This window comes from Copidosoma floridanum, unplaced genomic scaffold (assembly GCF_036245765.1).
Source record: "Copidosoma floridanum isolate Cflo_tuat_1 unplaced genomic scaffold, Cflo_Japanese_pri ptg000013l, whole genome shotgun sequence".
Taxonomy (NCBI): Eukaryota; Metazoa; Arthropoda; class Insecta; order Hymenoptera; family Encyrtidae; genus Copidosoma; species Copidosoma floridanum.
In genome coordinates, this window is record NW_028321890.1 from 35,096,247 (window position 1) to 35,119,400 (window position 23,154).

At 40.0% G+C, this 23,154-nt stretch overlaps 3 protein-coding genes, 1 non-coding gene and 1 pseudogene across 5 annotated transcripts; 4 read left to right on the forward strand and 1 right to left on the reverse strand.

The window, feature by feature from the left end:
• The first annotated feature begins 1,270 nt into the window (after nt 1-1,270).
• Nucleotides 1,271-19,558, forward strand: LOC106646739 (uncharacterized). The gene is made up of 4 exons (XM_014362859.2): nt 1,271-2,378; nt 16,163-16,248; nt 16,998-17,122; nt 18,085-19,558. The coding sequence occupies exons 1-4, from the start codon at nt 1,291-1,293 to the stop codon at nt 18,640-18,642; spliced, it is 1,857 nt and encodes a 618-aa protein (XP_014218345.2). The 5' UTR covers nt 1,271-1,290; the 3' UTR covers nt 18,643-19,558.
• LOC111642903 (U2 spliceosomal RNA) lies at nt 11,840-12,032 on the forward strand. The gene has a single exon (XR_002759606.2). It is a non-coding gene; the product is annotated as a U2 spliceosomal RNA (small nuclear RNA).
• On the forward strand, nt 16,531-16,695 carry LOC111642902 (U2 spliceosomal RNA; annotated as a pseudogene).
• Nucleotides 19,559-19,837: 279 nt separating the features above from the next.
• Nucleotides 19,838-21,044, reverse strand: Fdx2 (Adrenodoxin-like protein 2, mitochondrial Ferredoxin 2). The gene is made up of 4 exons (XM_014363007.2): nt 20,572-21,044; nt 20,336-20,448; nt 20,130-20,262; nt 19,838-20,051 (listed from the first exon to the last, which is right to left on the reverse strand). Exons 1-4 carry the CDS (start codon nt 20,715-20,717, stop codon nt 19,964-19,966), a joined length of 480 nt encoding a protein of 159 aa, XP_014218493.2. The 5' UTR covers nt 20,718-21,044; the 3' UTR covers nt 19,838-19,963.
• Nucleotides 21,045-21,512: 468 nt separating this feature from the next.
• LOC106646787 (uncharacterized protein C16orf52 homolog A) lies at nt 21,513-22,873 on the forward strand. 2 transcript variants are annotated; one of them, XM_023389598.2, is made up of 3 exons: nt 21,513-21,812; nt 21,867-22,094; nt 22,172-22,873. In XM_023389598.2, the coding sequence occupies exons 1-3, from the start codon at nt 21,710-21,712 to the stop codon at nt 22,357-22,359; spliced, it is 519 nt and encodes a 172-aa protein (XP_023245366.1). In that variant the 5' UTR covers nt 21,513-21,709; the 3' UTR covers nt 22,360-22,873. The 2 variants fall into 2 exon arrangements, with proteins under 2 accessions (XP_023245366.1, XP_014218400.1); XM_014362914.3 differs by having other exon boundaries at nt 21,882-22,094; nt 22,172-22,872.
• Nucleotides 22,874-23,154: the final 281 nt, after the last annotated feature.

Genomic DNA, 23,154 nt, shown 5'->3' on the forward strand with positions numbered 1-23,154 from the left:
GCCCTCTCTATGCACCTCCTTATTACCCGTATGTACAACTGCAGGATAAGACATAGCTCCGTGGCAGTGGCTTGTCTTGTTTTCTTTTTCACGCACCTCCTGTAGGTGTATGGTAATTACACCGCGTATAATATATATAGGTTATATATATATACTCACTCGGCTTTTAGAAAACGTGACGCTCACTCCTCGTCGGCCACACGCCGCTGACCCCCTTTTTTTTTTTTTTTCTCTCTTCCACGCTTCGTTTCTCGGTAATATGTTTACACTCTACACCCACGTTCATCGCCAAGATAATATTATGCAGGCTCGTATATATATATATATAAGTATACCCCGTAGGTGTATAATATATACGTACATATACGTTTCTTGCGCGTTTTGCGTTACCCTAAGCATACAAGTGTGTATTTACTTTCCGAGAGCAAAACTTGCGCGCGAGCTTGCAACTGTACCTACATTTTTATAGGTTTGTTCAAACCCTCCTTTGGTTCGGTCCTGCTTCTGCCCTATATAATATATATGTGTAATACTTTTTCCCACAAAACGTAAATACATATGGCAGAACCTATATATATATACGGTTATATAACGGAACCGATACCAAATCAAATAGGGGTTTGAACAAACCTCATATATTTTAAAAGAACCCTGTATGTAATACACGTGGGTTATACCCACTCGAGCGCGCTTTCCGAAACAACTATCTTCAACTAACTTGTGTATATATATATTTACTAATAAAAAATAAAAAATAAAATAAAAAGGAAAAGGAAAAAGTTGTAACCCTATGATCCTGTTTGTTGGTTTTCAGAGAGCCGAGGGAGTTTTCGTCAGCGATGCCGGGTGTTAGGGCTGCAAGGAGAAGGACCCAAGGCCAGCAGCCGAGACCGCGACTGCAGCCGCCTTAAGGCCAAGGATCACCGGGAGCTCAAAGTATATACGCGCATTAGACCCACCGACATACGTATATAGGTGGTCCAGCGTTGAATAATATCGGCGCTCGTTGGCTCCGAAAATAGCATATATAAGCAGCAGTCACGAGGAATGGGAGTGCGGCTCGGCAGTTGTAGTCGCCGCGCTCCGCACGAGCCGAGCGGAAGAAGGTGAACGCACAACCCCCCCCCCCCCCCGCGTGCCCAACGTACATTATAGATATAGAGCCCGGCCCGGAGAGATTAACTCGGCGATGCCGGCCCTGGTGTGCAGCAACACCCTGAGCCCCGGGCCCCGAGCTCCTGCCGTCCGTCGCCCCATCGCTTGCGCCCAACACCATCGCGAGCTCGAGTGATGCTCAAGCACATCCTGACGGGGCAGCCGTCGTCGTCGTCGAGTGCTGCCTCCCGGCCACCGCACCACCAGCAGCACCATGACTACCACCACAATCCGGGGACGTCCTCCTCCTCGACACCAGCTGCAGCCCAACAGGGCTTCCAGGTTGGCCATCCCTCGGCCCGCGCCTCCATCCGAGCCCAGAGCAGCACCGACGTCTACGATAACGTCGCCCACCAACACCACCTCAACCACCAACGAGCCGGGCCCCATCAGCAGTTTCAGCCGGGCGTGCACTCGCGCCACCATCCCCTCAACCACTCGCAGCTCAGCGTCAACAACCTCGCGGCCCGGCTCAACGCCAGCCACCACTCCCAACACGCCCTCAACCTCTCCACCCTCTCGACCTCCAAGCACTCGGTCAACAGCGCCAGCCCCGTCGTCGGGGCACACCTGGCCAACTACGCCGAGCGCGCCCGCCCACCCCATCACCTACAACTCCTCGCCCACTCGCAACTCCACCACCACCACCAACAACAACAACAACAACAACAACAACAACATCTACAACAGCAGCAGCAGCAGCAGCACCACCACCACCAGCACCACCAGCACCACGGGGATCTGTCCAAGGTGAATGGGGGCTTGGACATTTCGAGGAGGATGCCGGGCCAGCCGACCCCGTCGCCGGCGACGCCCTGTCCCAATAACACCAACAGCACGTGCACGGCCGTGCCGACAGTGACAACGACGACGACGACGAGCAGCGTGGCGCCCCTCAACGTGTCCTGGTCGTCCTCGTCCCTGTCGCAGCGCGCCCAAAAGGGCCTCGAGGCCGGGATCAAGGAGGTACTCACCAGTCTGGGCCTCTTGTGTTTGGTCTCGTTGCTGCTCGCCCTTCTCTCCCTCACCTTTCTCATACGCATGGCCTCCGTGTCGTACCAGCCGCACACCCTCATCAGCCACGACGAGTTCGCCATCGTCTACGACGTCACGGTGGTCCTGTACTCGCTCGCCCTCTGCCTCAACCTGTGCTGCCTCCTCATTTGCGCCATACAGTTCCTCTTCGCCGTCAAGCTCGTCAAGTCCCTGTACCACGGACAGCGGTAAGAATCTTTTTCTTTTCCTTTTTTTCTTAATCATCGTCATCCATCCTTGGTTTTTTTCCCTCTTCTTCTTCTTCTTCTTCTTCTTTCGTTACCCCGAAAAACAATACTCCAAAATTTTCACTCAGGAGGTGTTGCACGCTCGCTCCGACGAGGAGGAGAGCGAGAGCTTAAAAAGAGAGGGGAAGGAAAAAAACTCGTCGTTTTTCCATCTAATAGTAGTATTATAATGTGTGCATATTTATACCGAGTACCTATATACAATATGGTACGTGAAATTTCTTGAGACAAAGCGTGGGAGGGCGCGATCTGTTTTTTTTATGCGTTTGTTGCGAGAGAGCAAAGCCTGCAGGTAAACGTAAGTTTATACATACATATATATATATGGATACGGGAGCGCGTGAAAAGCGAGACGGTAAACCACGCGTTTATGGCCCCCCTCCTTTGGCACCGGCGTCTTTGCCTTGACTTCCTCCTCGACGCCTCGATCTTCTTCTCCCTTTGCTTGTGTATATACATATACACTAACCGTCGATCGCTCGAATGGACCGACGGGCCCGTTTGTGTACTCACAAGCTGAAAATATACTGACTGGCGCTGCGTGCACACGTTTATATATATATATGCTCGCAGCCAAGGAATTTCGGGGCTCTTCCTTAAAAAGAAAAAAAAAAAAAAAAAAACCTTAGACTCGAAAATCTTTTTCACCGACAGCTGTCTCGCGGAATCCAGCGCCTGTTTATTTTCGAGCTCTTGAAACGCGTTGCGGGCAGCACGCGATAGCACCCCCGTGTGTTTGCATTTCACTGCAGTGGGTGTAGGTATACTTTAATGTCATAACGTATATTTACACGAGCGTGGGCGCACACCGCGCGTTCTCTCACTTTTAATTCCAACAAATTGGTTTGACATCGAGGCCGAGTTAAAATAATAAATTGAGTTATTCTGGCTCATTTCGAGCTGGTACCATATATATGTACGCGTTAACGGGTGAAAATATGAATCGCACGAAGGGAAAAAATGTATTATGGTAAAACCGCTCCGAGTGCTTTGAAGGATTAATAATTGGTTCTATTATTAGTTTGCGAAATCAACATTTTTTTTTTCATATCTTGACTCGCGATGGCTTTTTTTTTTCTCTCAAGTATCGAAAAATGTACAAATGTTCACTTGGTCGTCAATAATGGTGTTGTATAACCACTGGCCTGTATGGAAGAGACAACTGTTATAATCAAGTTAAACAAAGTGCCAATGAACTAGTTCAAGTGTCAGAGTTCAAGTATATATGCTCGACTATTAGCCATATGAGGTTCACAATCTGTGAGCCTCGAGATAAATCCGAGGCAACGTATACATACGAGACATTTCTTTTACTTACAGGGCCATGGTACATGCAGGGCCCACATTTTAGGACACTGTATATTTCTTGAACATCCGGTCAAAGGTTTCAGGAATAATAAGGCAACCCCAGATTCATCAATATCATTTATACACACACACAAGAGATGTATATGCGTCGACAAATAACGTCTTCGTACCTGAATGCTCGATGCTTCTTATTTTCGGGAAAAAGAAAAAAATCGTAGATTCAACCAACAGAGCCAGATTCATTAATCTTACATTGTGTATAATCCCCGAGGACGATACCAACGACGCTTCACTCAGTTGGACCCGAGTTCTTTTTTACTTACACGTCCTTCGTCGGGCTCTCGAAAATTCTCACGCGCCGTGCGATGCAATTCCATATAGTTGCATCGAGAGACGGATGAAGGAGGAGTAATTTCAAAGGACTGAGAATATGTTTGTCGCGCAAAGGTTTTCTCTTTCTTTTCGCGGCGGCGCGCAGGCCTGATTAACGAAAAATGCCAAGGAAAGCCGCGGTTAATTGCGAACGAGGAGGAAAACTGGTAGGCCGCTCTTGTAAGGACGTTGTTTTTTTTTTTTTTTCTTCCTCTCTCGTATCTCGGAAGGTACTCTCGGTACAATCGGTCCGCGAGCAAATGATCCTTTTATGATAGCGAAACGAACAAACTGATCCGCGCGCTTAGCGGGAGGTTGAAAAAAAAAAAAAAAAAAAAAAAAAAATACGTTGGACATGTCAAGAACGCCAAGGATGAAAGAGATGTTTTCAAGGGGAGACACACGCTTGAAGTGTACGCCTTAAGTATACGTATAAGGTATACGTGAGAAGAGTCAAAAGACACATTACGACGCGTTACAAAAGGACCATTAGGGCCAAAGTGAAGGAATGCAATGGTAAACATGACCGAAAGTGGGCGAACACGTGGAGGACACCTATACGTATAACAAAAAATCATATGCGCATACGTATATCGAAAAAGAGAGACAAAAGACAGTCGGGGCAAACACATCATCGGAATGAGGTATATCAGACGAGTTGTCGAAGGACCAAAGAAAGCAAAGTTGCAGATGAGGAGAAGAGAGCAGTTTACACATGCGTGCAACGTATGTACACATTAGCTTACACGTATAGGTGTATGTTATTAAAATACACGCAGAGGTAAAGAATGCGCCGAGAGAGAGAGAGACAGAAGAGATGCTGGATGAGAGGATGTGTGCGTATGCATGGGATCGAGAGAGAAAAGAGAAGCAACATCTTGACTGCGTGCGGTAAAAGTAAATTCAATTTTTTTTTTTTTTCTTTAGTTTTCTGGAAAAACATTTTGGGCAAGCTGACTGGTGCTGTTGTTTATGCATATAATATACAACGTTGGACCTTAAAAAAAAAAAAAAAAAAATTTGTTTTACCTATAGTGTACATAGACACTGCGTGATAGACATCTTCGACTTATTTCTCATAAAAAATGAGGAACAATGGAATTTGCGATCAAGCGTATATTACGTATCTATACTGTATACGATAGTTGCGGCTGAGGTGAAAAGGTATAAAATATACGCACTAGGTGTATATATAAAGGATTCGCGTGTATAAAGGCCAGTTTGCGTCGTAATGACGGTCGTTGGCATGGTTGCACTGCATGGACGTATTAGCCGATGTTGCTTCCGATGCCTCAAGAACTCGACTTGATACCTATATTATTCTTCTACTGCTTACCTCCATCTGCTCTATATATGTCGAGCGATGCCTGCATCCCACACATACTCTCTCTCTCTCTCTCTCGTCATGCTCGGTGCGTTGTTTTATCGTATACCTACGCGTATGTCCAGATCGTTCGGTCCAGAGTGCTCGTACCGCAGCTGCAGGTACATATATACACACACACGAGCGATTCTACGAAAAAATCTTTCCGAAAAACAATTAAAACGAAGCTTTTTGAAAAAGAATTACTGCTTCCCCCTGCAGGAATTTTACACGTTTTTTTACCCAAGCTTATTTTTTCTTACGTTTTTTTGTGTTACGATGCTGTGATTGTTATTCTCGGTCGGGACCCTTGAGGGAAACAAACGAGCGTATATACTTGAATATACTGATAAACAAGTTGTACAGTGAACAACGAACAAACAGCTCAGCTGAAAGTGATTAAAGCACACCTTACCTTGCTCCTCGATTCTTTATATTACATCCACAATAGAAGATATTATATAGCCTCGTTCTACCATGCAGGTGTGTCTCGAGAGGTCGTAAATTTTTTCATCACCTCCACACAAGACCCGTTACATATATTATCTCTCGCGTTATATGATCCATCTACTATTACGAAAAGGCCGACTCCACCACACCTACTTGTATTAACTGTATGATATATATAATCATACGAGTATATACAAATGACATTGCGATGCTCTAAATGTATCGTAATCGTAATGAAAAATCTTTTTTTTTTTAATGCTTTATTAGTATTCACCGTCTCCTATATAATAATAATATATGTATTGGCGGATGACTTGACTTTCCGATTCTTGGGCCGAAGCTCGAAATATCCCCGTAAAGACCTACATATACATTATATTGTATGCACACACACACACCTGATACTGTATTCACAATACCCGGAAAAGAAAGAAAGAAAGAAAGAAGAGGTCACAGCGGGGAATAAAACAAATTAACGTGTACTGGGAAAAAGGCATCACCGGGTGTATATATATAACTATATATATATATAGAACGGCGGGGAGAAAGAGCGTGCGCCTGCAAAAGCAGAGGTTTTTCCTCGTCCAAGGGATGGGATGTATATAAGGTACAGATAAGAGTATATAGCTCCAAGAAAGAGTCCTTCGCACGCCGCGCAACAGGCATCATCAGGAAGAACAGGTGCAGAAGCGCGCGCCCCCCCCCCTCTCTCACGCCTCTTTGCTAAAACATATAACGGTTCGTCCTTCCTCCGTCGTTTCTTCGTCTCTCCCTCTTTTTTTTTTTTCTCTCTTTCATACAATATATATATATATATACGTACGCACGCTTAACTTGTGCGCTCCTTCTCCGCGCTCTTCCTGCTTATATTCGTTTCGAGTCAGCGGACTTTCTTTGGCTGCTAGCTTATATATACATATATATATATATATATATACATTACAAGAGGTATGCAGCAGGAAACATCCCTCTTGTATATACAAGTATATATATAGCTGCTCAGCCGATTATAAAACACCTGTGTCCGGCTCCCGCGCATCCGCTCTCTCTCTCTCTCTCTCTTTCTGTTCCGCAAGCTGCACACCCTGCAAGACGATATATATGTTGTATATATACACGGGTGCATATGCCGTAATATGGCCAAATATATGGTACGGTGTAGGGAGGGCGCGGGAACCTTTTCGGCCGCGCTCGCTGCTCTTCCTCCGCCCAGCTTTGAACCGTATGTTATTTACTGCGTGATCCGGGTGTTTTATTTATTTTTTTTTTAATCCTTTTTTTTTATTACCTCGGTGTTGCAGTGCCACGGCGTCGATTGGGTAATCGCTCTTTTTTCGTGGAACTCACACAAAAAAATAAAAAATAAAATTGTAGTATATGGGTACCTATATATACACTCGGTCGGATCGGTTTAATTTATCGACGACTATTTTCATTCTTGAACGCTTTTCGAAAAGAAAAGCTCGTTGTAAAGAAAAAGAGAGGGGGGAGGACAAAAACACACGGTATTTAAGCCCTTTAAACGACACACGTATATAATATACTATATGTATTTGTACACGCCGGCCGGTTTCTTCTATTCTTGCAGTTATATATGTACATATACGTATGTGTAGAGAGAGAAACCATAAAATGAATGAAATATACCATTGTGTACCCACAACTTATCTCTATATGGAGTTTGGATCCAATGGTTTACATTTATACACTTTTCACGGCTATTTTCGGTCCTCCGCTCGGATTGCAGCCCACCCACTCTGATCCTCCGATTTCATTTACACGTACATCTATATGTATACATAGTAAAACGTAACACTTTCTGCACTTTGTATACACATGCACAATATATAATGCACCGGGACTACTCGTGTCACATATTATTATATATACATGTACCTCTATACGTATATATACGCGTATATTTATTGTTCCAGCGGTGTGGCGCGCCGCGGGCGCTGAAAATAGACGCGAGAGCCCCGCACATGGCCCGCGCATACTTATATACACACCAGAGTTTTACTTTCTTCTTTTTTGTATTTTTCAAGATTGAAAATTCCTCGGCTCGCGCCTCGGGCACTTTAATTCACGCCCAAGTGCTTTACCCTATACCGGCGGCCGTGTTTGGCTAAGCCGCGTGGCATCGCTGTGTATATATATATATAAGCGCTCTTGTGTGACGGAGGAAGGGGGGAAAAAAAAGGCCCCGGCCAAGTTTGGACTGCACATAGCTTACACATCGCCACCATCATCAGCATCAGCTATCGCGCGGAAGCGGAAGTTGAAAAGAGAAAGGGAGGCACGACGCGCGGGGGCTGTTGAAGGTCTCTCCGACAAGCATCGAAGTGGAATATAAAAGGAGAACGTGCTCGTGACGGCGCGGGGCTGATGCTTCTTGATTCTTCAAAGCGGAAGTCCAGTGAAAGTCTTCTTCTTCTTTTTTTCTTTTCTATGCTGGCTATCTATAGATTCTTTTTTTTTTTCTTTTTTTTTTTTTTTCTCACATACACATAAGAGGACGCTCGCCTTGTCGTTCTTGTTAATCCTTACGTACATACATATATTATAAGGTGATGCGATACGAGAGAAAATTGCTCGCTGTACGTCATATTTACCATTAAGTGCCATTGTAGCGACGACGCACCGTTTACGCATCAACCGCGGCCAGGCTGCAGTCGGGCGTGAAATGTGTGTGCTCGTGACTTGTAGGTACACTTATATGCACAGTATATCTTATTCGAGGAATTGATTAGTCCTCGGTTCAGCTTGGTCGCGTTTAATAAAGTGGTAGGGTACGTAATGCATGTTGCTCACATACTGCTTGCTCGTGATATTACGTAAATGTTATCCAACTTGGCATTGAATAGACTCCCCCCTCTCTCTTTCTAAATATCAGCGTGTGGGTGTGGTCAACTCTCGTTCAAGAGCAAAATTAAATATATACTTACACCCGAGCGCATGAATGTTGGTCTCCGTATAGGCGAGTAGATTGGACGATCAAGTAATCGCTGCGTACTCGTTTGGACGGTTTATTTAAATTATCTGTACCCTCCGATAATGAGAGAATAAAAAGGAAGAAATCACAACATATGCGTGATTTAACGGGGCATTTTTGGGAATTAATTAATTTTATTTTTTACCGGTCGGTCCAACGATGTTACGGTGACTCAGCTCATCGCGTATATGTACACATACGAAAACCAATTAAATTATCGGTCGTTGTGAAGAAAAAGAAAAAAAAACTAATTTCGTCGTTTCATCGGATTCGGCGTCGAGTCGGTACTTCTCGTTTGAAGTTGTTATTCTCGACATGTATTCGTTTGAAATGTTGAAAAACACGGTGGACCAGGAAAAAGAAATACAAACCGTGATTAATCGCTCGGAAGAGTGACGCGTAGTTTACATTCGTACGAAATTGTCAAACAAACGTGTCACGATTTCGAACGGCATTGGAAGTATGGATTTCCAAAGAAGCAAAGGATATATATAGCATATTACACTTACGCGTGGCCCGTTGACAAAAAATTTCTTCAACGAATGACCGTGAAAACCCCACTATATAAGCTGCATTTTTGTTTCCGCACTCACGAGTCAGAAATTAAAAAAAAACACCCATTCCGAATTGGGCATGAAAAAAAAAAAAAAATCTCTTTGAGCCCGCGTCTAATAAAATAAGCTCGCGGTGTACTTGTAAATTTTATATATACATGCGCGAGTCGAAATCCAAAGACGCGTGCATCAAGTGTTGTAAGAATGAAAAAAAGAAGAAAAAAAAAAAAAAAGCAGTTAGCACGGCTTGCGTGTATAATATAGTATATAATATTTCGGTGAGTCTTTTATTAATCATATGTTTGTACAAAAGGAGCATCGTAAAAAAGGGGGATGCATATAGGTGTGTGGGCAGCTGCTCGCGCGTGCCTCCTGACAACAAACAACGGCCACGGGACTTATAATAAGTGCACGTAACGGCGGCATAAGGAGAGAAGGTGCGCGTCTCGATGATGACGCTTGTGCGTGTGCAGCGCCCGGCCACACTGCTCTCTCTCTCTCGGTCAACGGCCGACTGCGTCATAAGTGTATGTACGTAGGTGCATCTACTGCAGGAATAAAGTACAGAGCCTCCGTCTCCGCATGCATACCTATACATCATCACTTACGTTATCTATATATATATACGTATACGCATATACCTTAAGTGCAGCTGTGTGCGGGCTCCGGCTCTTTTTATTTCATGCAACTCCGCGGTTCTCCTCCCGTCGTCTCGTGCTGCACGCGTGCACGCGGTGCTACCGTACCTATACCATGTATACCTATATATTCACGTACGTGTTTATTTTACACGTTGAAATTTCTGAAAAATCATGAAAGAATGACTCATCACTTATTGTTTTTTTTGCAAAACGTCCAGCTGTAAGCCCTTGCACCCACACAATTATTATGTAAGATTAGAGCACACTGTTGATTTCCTCTCGTATGCGTTACACGTTAACGTATCATTTGCTACACTTAGTAATATATATGTATGGATTCATTATTCACATCATTTATTTTTATTAGGTAGACTGTATTATCATTCCTATACATGTTTCGATCCCTAATATATATACATCAGCCTCCGGTTTTCTCTCCTATAAAGTGACCACAGGCACGATGCAACCTGAACACGCTGCTTCCGTTTTATACATATATAAACACATTACAGCACCAGACTTACCTCGTGGTTATATACAATGTAAGCGCGTAACAGTGGTAGATTGGCGGTAGTATAAAATGTACACCTAAGGCATTAATCGCAGCTCGAAGGAAGCCTCGACGGGTTTCCTGTCTAATTAATTAATCGCGGGACAGGATCTTGCGGCGGGCACAGCGACTCAGATGTATTATATACATATAGGGAAAGAAAGACTCTGCAAATGCCCTTTACTGACGTAACAGAAGGCCAATTGGGATTAACATTGACGTTTATGTCGTTCATACGTTAAATGACTCGAGTGATTATACGCGTAGGATTATTTATACATACATTATTGTACATATGAAATGACATTGCTGGTATACCTCCTATGGACCATTAATCACATCCAATGGGTACAAATGTATACTATTTGTGTATTTTTCGTGTACGCGCATTTGTAAACTTAATAGTTTGTGTGGGTGTGCTGAACTGCGTGCGTTAGTAAAAGAAGGGACTTATTGTCACAGGAAAATTAAAGGTTTGAGAAAAAAATAAATAAATAAAATGATCGTTACGCGTTTCTGAAAAATTGAAATTTATTACGAGTGTACATTTTTCAACGAAAATCAATTGAAATAAAATAATTTTTTTTTATCAATTGTTTATTGTTAAAAACGATGAAGGGTGTTGAAAAAGCAGCCCCAGCCCTCCAGCGCGATTGTGACCATGGTGCCTCTCGTGCCATTTGTGTAATATTGACAAAGTTCATCAATATGGTGCAATATGAAAGGCACAGTACGGCAACAAGTGTTACGAATTATCGTTTCGTTTTTATTCTTCTCTATTTTTTATTTTCACCTGAAAAAAAAAACAGATGCAATTTCTTCACGTCCAGATTTAAAATGTTACATCGATGTGCACACACGAAATGTATTGATGATACATTGGAAAATGGGATTTCTCATCTTAAATAATCCCAACGATTTTAATTTTGTAACAATGATATTGAAACTTTTACAAATAATTTTTTTTATCAAACATTAATACTTATAAAAAAATAAAAAATAAACTAAATTGTAAGTACTCATCCGCGAATTCAAACGATGGCGCGTCAACGAAGAGGTAGCACTGTAGTACTAGAATCGACCGCTACGCGTCGCCTACTCCGAAAACACGCTTCCCTCTAGAGGATTGGCAACTTTACATTATAAGAGCTCAAAAATTCTCACTTCTAGTATCGCTTCTCGGCCTCTGGCTAAGATCAAAAGTGTAGTATCTGTTCTTATCAGCTTGATATCTGATATGTCCCTCATTGAGGGACCAGAATATCGAACTGATTTTTGAAACAGGGCGAGATGTCTGGGGCTTGCTCCGATCTTGCCGCGGGTCTGCCTTCCATTGCAGTGACGGAAGGATCGGCCCACACAATCGAATTGAAAAATAATATCTAATCCTCGTATTCATAGAGTTCGTTGAACCTTGTGTACGAAACTGTAGATAATTGTAAATTCCGAGGGTAAGAGTGAAACAGTAACTTTAAAAGAACAATTGGTCCTCAACTCTGTATATCATGAGTGAATGTACTTACTGTGCACCTCTTTACTTACGAAATAATATTGCTCTACTTCAATTGCATTTTAGTAAGCAAAAAATTAAACATCGGGTGGAGTTTTACTTACTCTACAACATGATTTTTGCTTGAATATTTTTTTTAGGTGGAAGAAAATACATACTCAGCACTTATTGCACTAATTTTTAATACCAAGCAACTTAAATCATCAAAGATTACAAATTTGTTTACTAAAAAAACTGATATCATCAATTTATGTTTTCAAAACAATTATTTTTCACACTAATTTGCAATCAGTTGTACGTGTATGCAAAGTACACCAAATGCTATATAGCGATTAAACAAAAATAGACTTTTCTTTTCACCCTCGTTCGAATGGCGTGCAAGATCGTCATTCCACGCTATATACTTTTCCCCGAGCTCTCTCGCTTCGTACAGCTCGCGAAGCTCAATATTCGCCTTTCTACCCGTACGTTTCCCAGTGAAATCAACCAGCTGCATAAATTGTTTTGTTTGTGGCCTTTTGCACGTAGGTTCCGCCGTATCGATGCTAAATTGCAAAAGTCATCTCGTGGATTCGATACTGCAATTTTCCAATTTTCTTTACTCTGCAAACGCCATGCAAATTGCAGGTCTCGTTGCTTACGATTGCATATTGGACTTTGTAGAATGTTTTTGCACATTAATAGTTTTTTTTCATGAGCTCTTGTTATTGTTGTTACTGTTGCCACAATCATTTTTTAATCAAATAACAAAATGCTTCAAAAAACTTCAGCGAAAGACCAAACTAACTATTCAAAGCATCTTGCACTTGTTTGCGTTTTTTTTTTTTTTTTTTTTTTTTTTTTTTTTTTTTTTATACAGGGTAACTGCATTAACGTGTTGTTTTATTTTCGCAGACACCCGCCAAGTTCCAGCCTCAATCGAGTCCATTGAAATCGACCAAGTACATGCATATATACGCGCTATCTAGACGCGCACGCATGTCGTTGACAATATTTGTCATTAAAAAAAATGCAAAGCGCGCATATCGCGAGTCGAGCGCGTAATCTCTTACTCCCAGGCGTTTTTTTTTTCTCCACCTCTCTCTTTATATGTATACAGAAAAAAACTTTTCTTTTTTTTTCACTCAAAAGTCTCGAATCGCATGGCGAACGATCTTTTTCATACCCATGCAAAATAAGACCGCTGCAAAAAAAAATAGGGAGGCGTGCACGCCTAAATAAAGAGAAATCCCACACACGCACGTAATCTACACGGCTCTCCTCCCATTTATCAAATCCGCCCCGTACAATCGTTGATGAGATAGACCGAGTGTCTATACCAAGTACATATATGTCATATACCTATCACAAGCGGCAGGCTGGATTTATTTTCATGGCTGGCGTATCGTAATTTCTTTCGTTTACTCGCGAATGAAACTCTGGTGGCAGTTTTGCGTGTGTGCACGTGTATTATAAACTGATGGTTGCGACACCGGTTGACAGTTTGCTCATATATATATATGTTACGATATATTTCCAATCTTAAAAAAAAATGAAGGTGGAATTAGTTTATCAATACAAACACAATCAAAATTGATGCGACTTGATTTTTTTTTGACTCCGAAAAAATATTTATACACCAAAAACTTCATTTGCTTCAAGTTAAGATGCAATAAAATTAAACGCAACATCCCTTACGTTAATACGTATCGCACAAGTTTTTTTAGCCCATGACTACATGGCATTTAATTTGAAAATTGCCTTTAAAAAAAAAAAAAATAGGAAAAAAAAAACAAATGTGTTTATTTTTTTTTTTCAACTTTTCATGCCATTGACTGTTGCTGTTAACGTATTACACATTTTTTCGCGTAGCCCCAGGGCTGATCGAATTAGCCGCGAGTAAGTAAGGAGCAATATCGGCACGTGAGTACCATCACGCTGTATGATAGAAGAGATTCCTCTCTGGCGCGCGGCTTTCTCCCGTTGCGTCCATATTCTCGAATGAATGGCAAATATGCAAATTAGAGCCACGTGACGGTAGTTTTGGGTGTACCACACTGTATTGGGGGACAAGGGACAAGGTGCGGTATATAGGCATACAAACGCCATACGACAGCGACTCCCGCGTATACATGTCATATATAAACAGAACACACAAAATCTCTCTTAACCCGGCTCATACAAATGCATATATTATACCTGCGTGGCACTCGATACTTCAGTTCTCCTCCTGCAGTATAATCTTCCTTTTCCTCTTGCGCTGCTCTATTCTCCTCCGCGATCACGTAATGATACACGTATATATGTAACGCGCGCGTGCTCCGATACCTACTCGCGTACTTAAATGCAGAGACGCGTGCTTTCTCAATCCCTTGGGCTCGTTTCCCTTTTTTTTTTTTTTTTTTTTTTTCATACGTACTTATTCCCCCCGCCCCTTTTTCTTATTAATTCGCTCCTTCCGCTTCCTCTCTCACCTCAAAAGCGTCCACAATAACCCAACAAAGATATATACAATGGGTGTACCTTGTATTTGTATAATTACATACATATATATAAATGGGGTAATATATTTATGCTCTGTACATTTATAAAGCAGTTGTTTTAAACAAAAAGTTGTACCTACAATACATCGATACAGTACAATCAACAGTTGAACGCTGGTGAAAAAATTGAACAATAACAATGATGATTAGAGACGTTTAAACAGCATATTGATTCATCGTCGACACACATCAGTTAATAATCAGTTTTGCTGATTCATACATATAAGCTCTTGTTTTTTTTGTTGTTTTTTTTATTAATGACTATACATATTATGGTGTTACTAGCTGATTGGCATTCACGTGATTTCATCTACTTTCAATCGGTAAATATTAAACGCAAAAATCAGTGGATTTTACCGAGTGCCGTATAGGCGATAGCTTTTCATTTTCCGTAAGGAGGTCGCGGCGCATTATTCTTCACATTCCGTGTCGCGATACCAATATATATATACTCACTTCTCAGCATCAATAAAGCCATCGTCGTGCTGCTGCTGCGACGAGTAATATATATATATATACATACATTGCATATACCACAGAGGGACTCTATATTTTTTGTTTTTTCCAATTTGTATCACGTTTTCTCGTGATCGCTCGCAGCGATCTCTATACTTATACATGCACAGCTGAATTGAAAGTCATCCGCGAAATACGTACTCATCCGTCGATGCTCAATTTGCTCCCTCGAATTTCTCGTCACGAATTTCACTCCCCCCAATACCTATATCTTATGCACATTGCGAAATGTTGGCTCATCCGTTTAGAATTGTTTTACTCTCTCTCCGTCACACTATCGCGCGGTGCTTACAATTTATATCCAAAAGAAAACGAGGTCGGCGCGCAGTGCAAAACCCTCATCGACTACATCTGTTATTTTTTCAAAGATAATATATTACGAGGAAAATTTTGGTTATTTGGGCAGCTTGTGTACGATGCGGGCTGCAATACGATGTTGCGCGTGGACACGGGCCTTTTTCGCGGAGGTCGTCGCTACACGTAACTTACTCTCGCTCTCGTCTTCCGGAGTATAACAAGAGTCAAAAAGTACTTGATGAATTTATAAATAAACATTTACAGGTACAACATTGGAGCGCCACAGAGGGCGAGAGAGAGTGAAAAACTCAGCTAGAAAGTCCCACGGTGTCATTGCTGCGGGTCAAAGACCTTTTATGACCACCCGCTCTCCTTCTTCTCCTTTCATCGTCCTCCTCCTCCTTATTTCTCATTCTTGCGCGTACGTAGCGTTGCACTCTGTACTTGAGTGCGCTCCTCTTAATTGACGTGTACCAAATTTCTCTCATACATCATAAGTACAATATTGTCACTTGATCCTTTCTCCGCATATTTATATATATATATACCTGTATTTTCCTATGACTTTTATCGATTCTATGTATAAAAATAATGTTCATACCTACATGTACAGTTGAAATTTAATGCGTCGTATGGTTTTTGGTTTCAGGACAAACAAGTACCTGCAGAAATCGTCGATCAGCCGAGTGTGCGCGATCGGTGGTTTTTTTATAAGCATTCCGGTCTTCTTAGCTGGTAAGAGAATTTTCGACTGCCATTCTCGTTGTGTCATTCTTTCTCTCTGACTTTTTACCTTCCGGATCCGGTTCGATGCACGGTGTATACATATACATATGTTTAAAAAAAAAAAAAAGAGGTCTTAATTGCGCCGATGATGACGGTGATTCGGAGAAGTCGGAAAAGTCGCCCCGCGCTAGCGCGTAGTACTAGAATCGACCGGTACGCGTCGCCTACTCCGAAAACACGCTTCCCTCTAGAGGATTGGCAACTGTACATTATAAGAGCTGAAAAATTCACACCACTTGTACTTCTTGGTGATATCGGCTCAGTGCTAAGTCCCTCACTGAGGGCCGAGCTGACTTTTGTAACATGTTTGATACAGGGTGAGATGTCTGGGGCTTGCTCCGATCTCGCCATGGGCCTGCCTTCCATTGCAGTGAAGGAAGGATAGGCCCACATAATCTAATTAAAAAGAAAAGAATACCCTTCCATTGTATTAACAGTATTCGTTGAATCTCATGAGAAACAATCTGATGAGAGATCATGACATACAAAGTACATCAGTTGCATGTTGCAGTGTGATATTATTCGAAATTTTCTTATGAAAATTTAATCTCGGCTTTCGATCGATCATCACATTCGGAGAATTATGATTTGTTTTTTGTTTGTTCGCGCGCGCCTTGCTTATTATTTTGATACTAAATTGTCAAGTCTATTGTATATTATATCAGAGAAAATGAAATTAACAATAATATTTGTTTCAGGTATGATACTCTACGCGTTTATTCAATTCCAATCGACATCGGCCATCGTGACGTCGGTGATCATCGGTTTTGGAATTTTGTATTGTGGCTGCGTTCTGGTGCACACGGTCTTCGTGTGGCAAAAAGTAAGTCGATACACGTCCACTTTTGGTACAACTTACAAATTATCAAATTTAAGGATAGCTATTATTTACCACTCCAGTAGACATGATCGATATAAGATACAAGTACGCGCGTACAAGGAAAAGAAAAGCAGGTCATAAAGGTATTTGCAGGGCACACCTTCTAGATTCTGAAAAAAGTCAATTGTCAAAAAAGATGAATTTCGGATTTTTTTTCTTCCAGTAGTCTATTGTTGGCGTAAATTTTTCAAGGATAACGATAAAGTTGTACTTGACCTGGAGACAATGACCACTGAAATATGCAAAGTCACAAAATGATTGTTCTTTCTGTAATACAACTCGTGATTTCTTAAAGATTTTCACATGTGTGTACATAATGCGTATGGCCACTATGTTTACATTGAGAGTCAAATACCTCGAGCGAGCAACCGGCAAACTGGTTTTTTTTTTTTTTTTTTTCATTTTTTTAAAAATCGGTTACACATATATACAGAGGCCCAGTCGTACTCGTTTTGAACGTGTGACGAGAAACCCCTCGTCCCCTCTGAAAAATACAAAATTTAAACGGAAAAAAGGTACAATCGAAAAGGGCACGACATTCCGGGAATTCTCTTTTAAATCTGTTAACTTACCTTTTAGAGTTCCGTGTATAGGTACATTTTTCTTCGTTTTTCCTCTCGACATTCACTTTACTCGGGCATACTTATACATCTACATATTATACTCGTGCCTCTTCTCAAACCTTATATCAAGGATAATTATATCCACCATCCACCCAACTCTCGACTTTATCACGCGCTATTAATAGAATTTCGTTAAAAACCACATCGAATTAATTTAACGATCATTGGGAGGAAAATAAAAATTAATTGAGAATTACGACCCTGACCGTCTGTTACTACCAAAGTAGTACCTATAATGGTGTTTGAATTTCAATTAACAGTGGGGTAATGTTTTGTGCTCAGGAGAAGACGAATGCAATGAAGGCGCTTCGTCGGGAACAGTACGAGGCTGCGGCCCAGCTGCAACGTCAGCAGCAACAGCAGCAGCAGCAACAACAACAGCAGCAGCAACAGCAGCAGCAGCAGAACCAGCAACGTCCACAAGTTACGAGCTCGTGCGGAGCCGCGAGTCGTCTGGCAGCTAGTGACCAGCTGGTAATGGGCAATCACTCCCGACTCGGCTTAAACGCGTCGATGGTCCATCAACAGCAGCCGGTCCACCAGCAGCAACAGCACTCGCTCGGTCTACACGGGCACAGGCACGTGTCCATGTCCCCGGCGCTTACCGGCGGAGGCTTGCACGCCGGCGTTTTGAACGCCTCGCAGCGCAGCCACCTCATGATGGGTCCGGCTAGTCCGCCCCGTACTCCGGGCGACCACTCGCCTACCGGAGTACCTCCTGGCCGTGCTTCCCAACAGCAACAGCAACGCGAGGCCGCGGGCAGCGTCAGCCCCGGACTGCCGGTTGCCACTGTCGACCTCAGCTCGGCCAATAGTCACGAGCTATCCACGCTTGTCTGAGTATACCTGGAGTGCTCATGGGCTACAAACAATTATGCAAGGTGTCGAGTGCGTGACATATGTGATGCGTGTATACGCTACACCGAGCTAGCTTTATGACTTTTGGGGTACACTTTTTTTTTGAGCTCTAGAGCTGACAGGCACCACTTGCCTGTCTCTGATGAGGGGACTCTTGATAGTGTGTTTATGCGTGTTATGTGGTTTTTTTTTTCTTCTCAATTGTATTATAACTTTGCGAATGGTTTTCTCATTAGGAGGAAGTAATCTATAGCGGTCTATGGAACTGTAAACGTGTGCCCTTGAATTATTTTGTTCTACGTATTTTGGATTCATATAATACGATGTATGTGTACGATGATTACTTTTTGTTGTTCAAATGGAGTAATTCACGAGAAAACTTGTTTTCGGTTGTTACGCGTATGCCCTTTTTTTTACAATTTTTTTGTAAGATTTACTCATTTTGCTACTATAAAGAAAAAAAAAAAAAAAAACATCACTGCTACTGGGTGTAAAACTCATGGAAAGACTGAAGTTTGCAGTTTTATGTAAAAATACATGATACATTTGTTATTCCATGATTTGTTGTAACGTAAATGGTTAATCAGAGTTGCTCAAGTTGGGCAAATTTCAAATGTTTAAACTTACAAAGTACAATTCAGCTATTTTTATCAATTGTATAAAATTCGTAGTTAATATTATAATATAATGTTATGAATATTCACAAACAGTTTACGAAAACGTTTATTATTAAGTTTAAGTCAAGATTGATTTTCAATGTGTAAATAAAATGCACATGTACGAAATATATATTGCACATGATTGTATGAAACTATTTTTTTATAGTAACAGTTGCCTCGTGATCATAAGGCAGGGTAATGAAATGAAATTCGAGTACGTCATTGTCACATTATGTAGGTAGTGCAGTTGAAAATAACTTTCATATTTTATGTACAATTTAATGGAAAAATAAATTATTGATAATCGTTAGGTACATTAAAGTGTTTTAGCTTTATGTACCAATCACACATAAATTATTTAATTTTAAAAATGTACAAGTCATTCAAGAAATAAAACAAAATGTTGTAAAAAGGTTTTTAATAACAATCATTCGTCATCAATAAAAATATTTCACTTAATATCTATGTCATAAAATATGAGTTCAAATCAACATGAAATTTTCAATTTGTTTGTTGATGTACAAGCATTTTTTTGTAAATATATATATATATATATTTGTATAAAAAATTTTTTCTATAGAATTCTGTACATGATACCTGCTCTAGGTCAATTTTAATTAATTTCTACCTAACACTGCACGTTGTTATCTGGCATCATGGATAGTGGATGGTACTTTAACTTCAAGGCCATTTAATTCCTCCGACAGTATGATTTGACATCCTAATCTCGATCTGCAAGAGTTGTAAAGAAATTGAAATTTTTTTTTTTACAAATCTACAAGACACTACCAAGAAATATATGTAACTCACGTATCAGTCAATTCATATGCAAGATCCAACATATCCATTTCTTCATCTGATGGCTTATCAGGCAGTCTGTCATAGTCTTTTTTGGAAAAGATCAAGTGACACGTACTACAAGTCAATGTACCTTCACATGCTCCTAGAAATTCGTAGTAGATCATGAGATTCTATTAACTGTCTGAAGATTGTTGAAAATTGAATAATCTTCTTACCAAATCCATCTAGATCAATTTCATTATTCACAATAACATCCAACAAGCTATCTCCCACCTTCCCTTTGGCCTCTATTCTTTTTCCACTTGATCTCACAAACGTAACATTAACTCTTAAACAAAAAAAAAAAAAAAACAAAAAAAAACAAAACAAAAAAAACAAGTATTAAAACATAGGAATATCAAAGACAAATATTGAAATACTACATTGCAAAACACTTGTTGAAGACACATACTCTTTTTTTTCTGAAAGTGGCTGGGTAGTCGAGGTATGCCTTGCAAATGGAACATATTGGAGTCGCTCGCTCTTTGACCCAAGTTTCGATATCCGGGAGGAAAAGATAAATTTTGAAATTCCTTGTATTTGACGTACAAGAGCCATTTCAATAAAAAAAAACCACGACTTATTGGTGACAACGTAAGAGAAATTTTTTGTTTGTTAAAGGCCTAAGGCAGTCAAGAATCACTCCTTGTAGACTATTAGGTACACTTATTCATAGTTATTCTGATATGCCTGGCGTGGATATTTAATTTGATAATCAAATAGTTTTCTTTTACTTAAAAAATAATATTAGTTGATTAACAAACTAATCATTCACTTGACGTGAAATCGTTTATACAAACAGTTTACGACTAACAACCTGCTAGAAAGCAACGTAACCTGCTATTTATCGCACCACCTTTCGACTGAGAAAATATCCCTAGTCTTCCTCGTCGAATGTCCAACTCTGATGTTACTAGAAGCTCGTACTCATAAAAAAAAATAATTTACCTACAAAATAAATAACGGCACCTATTTTCTTTTGATCTAAAATAATTATTGATAGTTGAGTATTGAAAAATATCACGTTTCGTAACAGAAAACTTGTACGGCTACTGATATTTTACATTTTTTTCTGATAATATATATATATGCGTTTTGTCAGGATAAAAATGTCCCTAGACTAACTGAGGTAAAAACACAATGAATACAAAGTATTGAGTACAAAGTATTAGTAATGAAAGTATTGTTTACCTATTTAAACTTTAATCAACTTTATAATCAAACAATTGTGTCCTTTTTAATCTAAAACGTATCATTTTAATTTTATTAATTATTTACGTCAAGTTTTCGCGCGCCTAGTTGTTACGTCTGCTAGGTATCAAAGGCATTTGTCAAAAATATGCCCATATAACGTATAAACAGTCCTAGTAAAGTGATTATGAACAAGTTTTGGTTGATGTAACAAAATCACTGTGTAAAGTTAGTTAAGTAATTATTGTTTTCCATAAGTACTTTGAATTATGTACTACAAATAAATGACAATGAGGAGCACTACATTCAGCAACTGACACACAAATTTTAAATTGTCAAGTAAACAATCATCAATAACAATGGACAAGTTGACCATTATTTCTGGCACTTTGTTTCTCGCTGCAGATATGTTTGCAGTTGTTAGTCTCGCAATGCCAGATTGGATTATAACTGATGTTGGAGGTTAGATTTTTATGCAATTTTGTGCACTTATTTTATTTAATACTTGATTGTAAGTAATAATTATGACAGGAGATACAAGATTAGGTTTGATGTGGTCGTGCATGACTTTATACAATAGGCCTCAAGTTTGCTACAAGCCAGATTTAAAACCAGAATGGTGGACAGCCTTGGTTTGCATTTTAATTGGATGCATTTTAATCACAACTACCATTATATTACTGATCAGTTCACACTGGGATAGAAATCTTATACCTTATGCTCGTTGGGTGGGATTCAGTGCAAGTAAGAGTACTCTTGTATATGCAAAATATCAAATTGACATTTGCAGGTACGATAATTTTTTTTTTACATTCTTACAGTGGTAGTTTTTTGTTTGGCTGCAGTTATATTTCCGATGGGATTCCATATTGATGAGATCGGTGGCCAACCATACCAGTTGCCAAATTCTCATCAAGTCGGTATGTCATACATCTTGTTTGTTTTATCACTTTGGATCACAGTGATTTCTGAACTATTTGCTGGAAAGGTCTGCCTGCCACATTTTTAGCATCTCTTGACGAATTTTTTTTTCTTCACTTTATTTTTCATCATACTGTGCATACCATACATTTATAAAAGAGGCGTACCATAATTCATTATTTTTTTCAATCAATTCTGTGTGTTTTACATGAATCAACTATTTGAAGTTAAATACAATTTTTTTGTTAAAAAAAAAAAAATCCTACTGTAAATAATAAGAATAGAAAAAGTTTTGTGTAAATCCATTGGATGGAGAAAGTGTAGGTATTTAGGATTGTATTAAATTTTTTAATTAATGCGTACATTATGTAAATACTTTATTATTCTAGAAATAAGTTTTTGTGACAAGTGTTTCACTGATAAAATATCAGGATAATTTTTAAATATTAGGTTTTAATTAGTTCAGTATTCAACTAAAATTGTGATAAATATAAGAGTAAGATAAAAACAAATTTGTACTGAAATTAAGGATGTCATTCAACCTGAATATTAAATAGTATGATAAAATTGTGTAAACTTAACCAATAATAAAAGAATGTAAGAATCAATGATCTTAATGTTACTCAAAAAAGGTGAAGCATGTGTATAGAAAGCAATATAATTTTATTTTTACATTAACAATTTTTACATTTACAGTTACAACTAAGCAGTTGTTTCTCCTCTAGAGATAAGTTGTTCACAACTCCTACTATCTTTATTTCACATACCAAATATGATCGCATTCCATTCACGTAAACATGTACATGATGAGTTGTGTACATGTATACATATAAAACAATAAGAATATAGTACATTTATAACGTTTTCATCTTTCTACAATAAT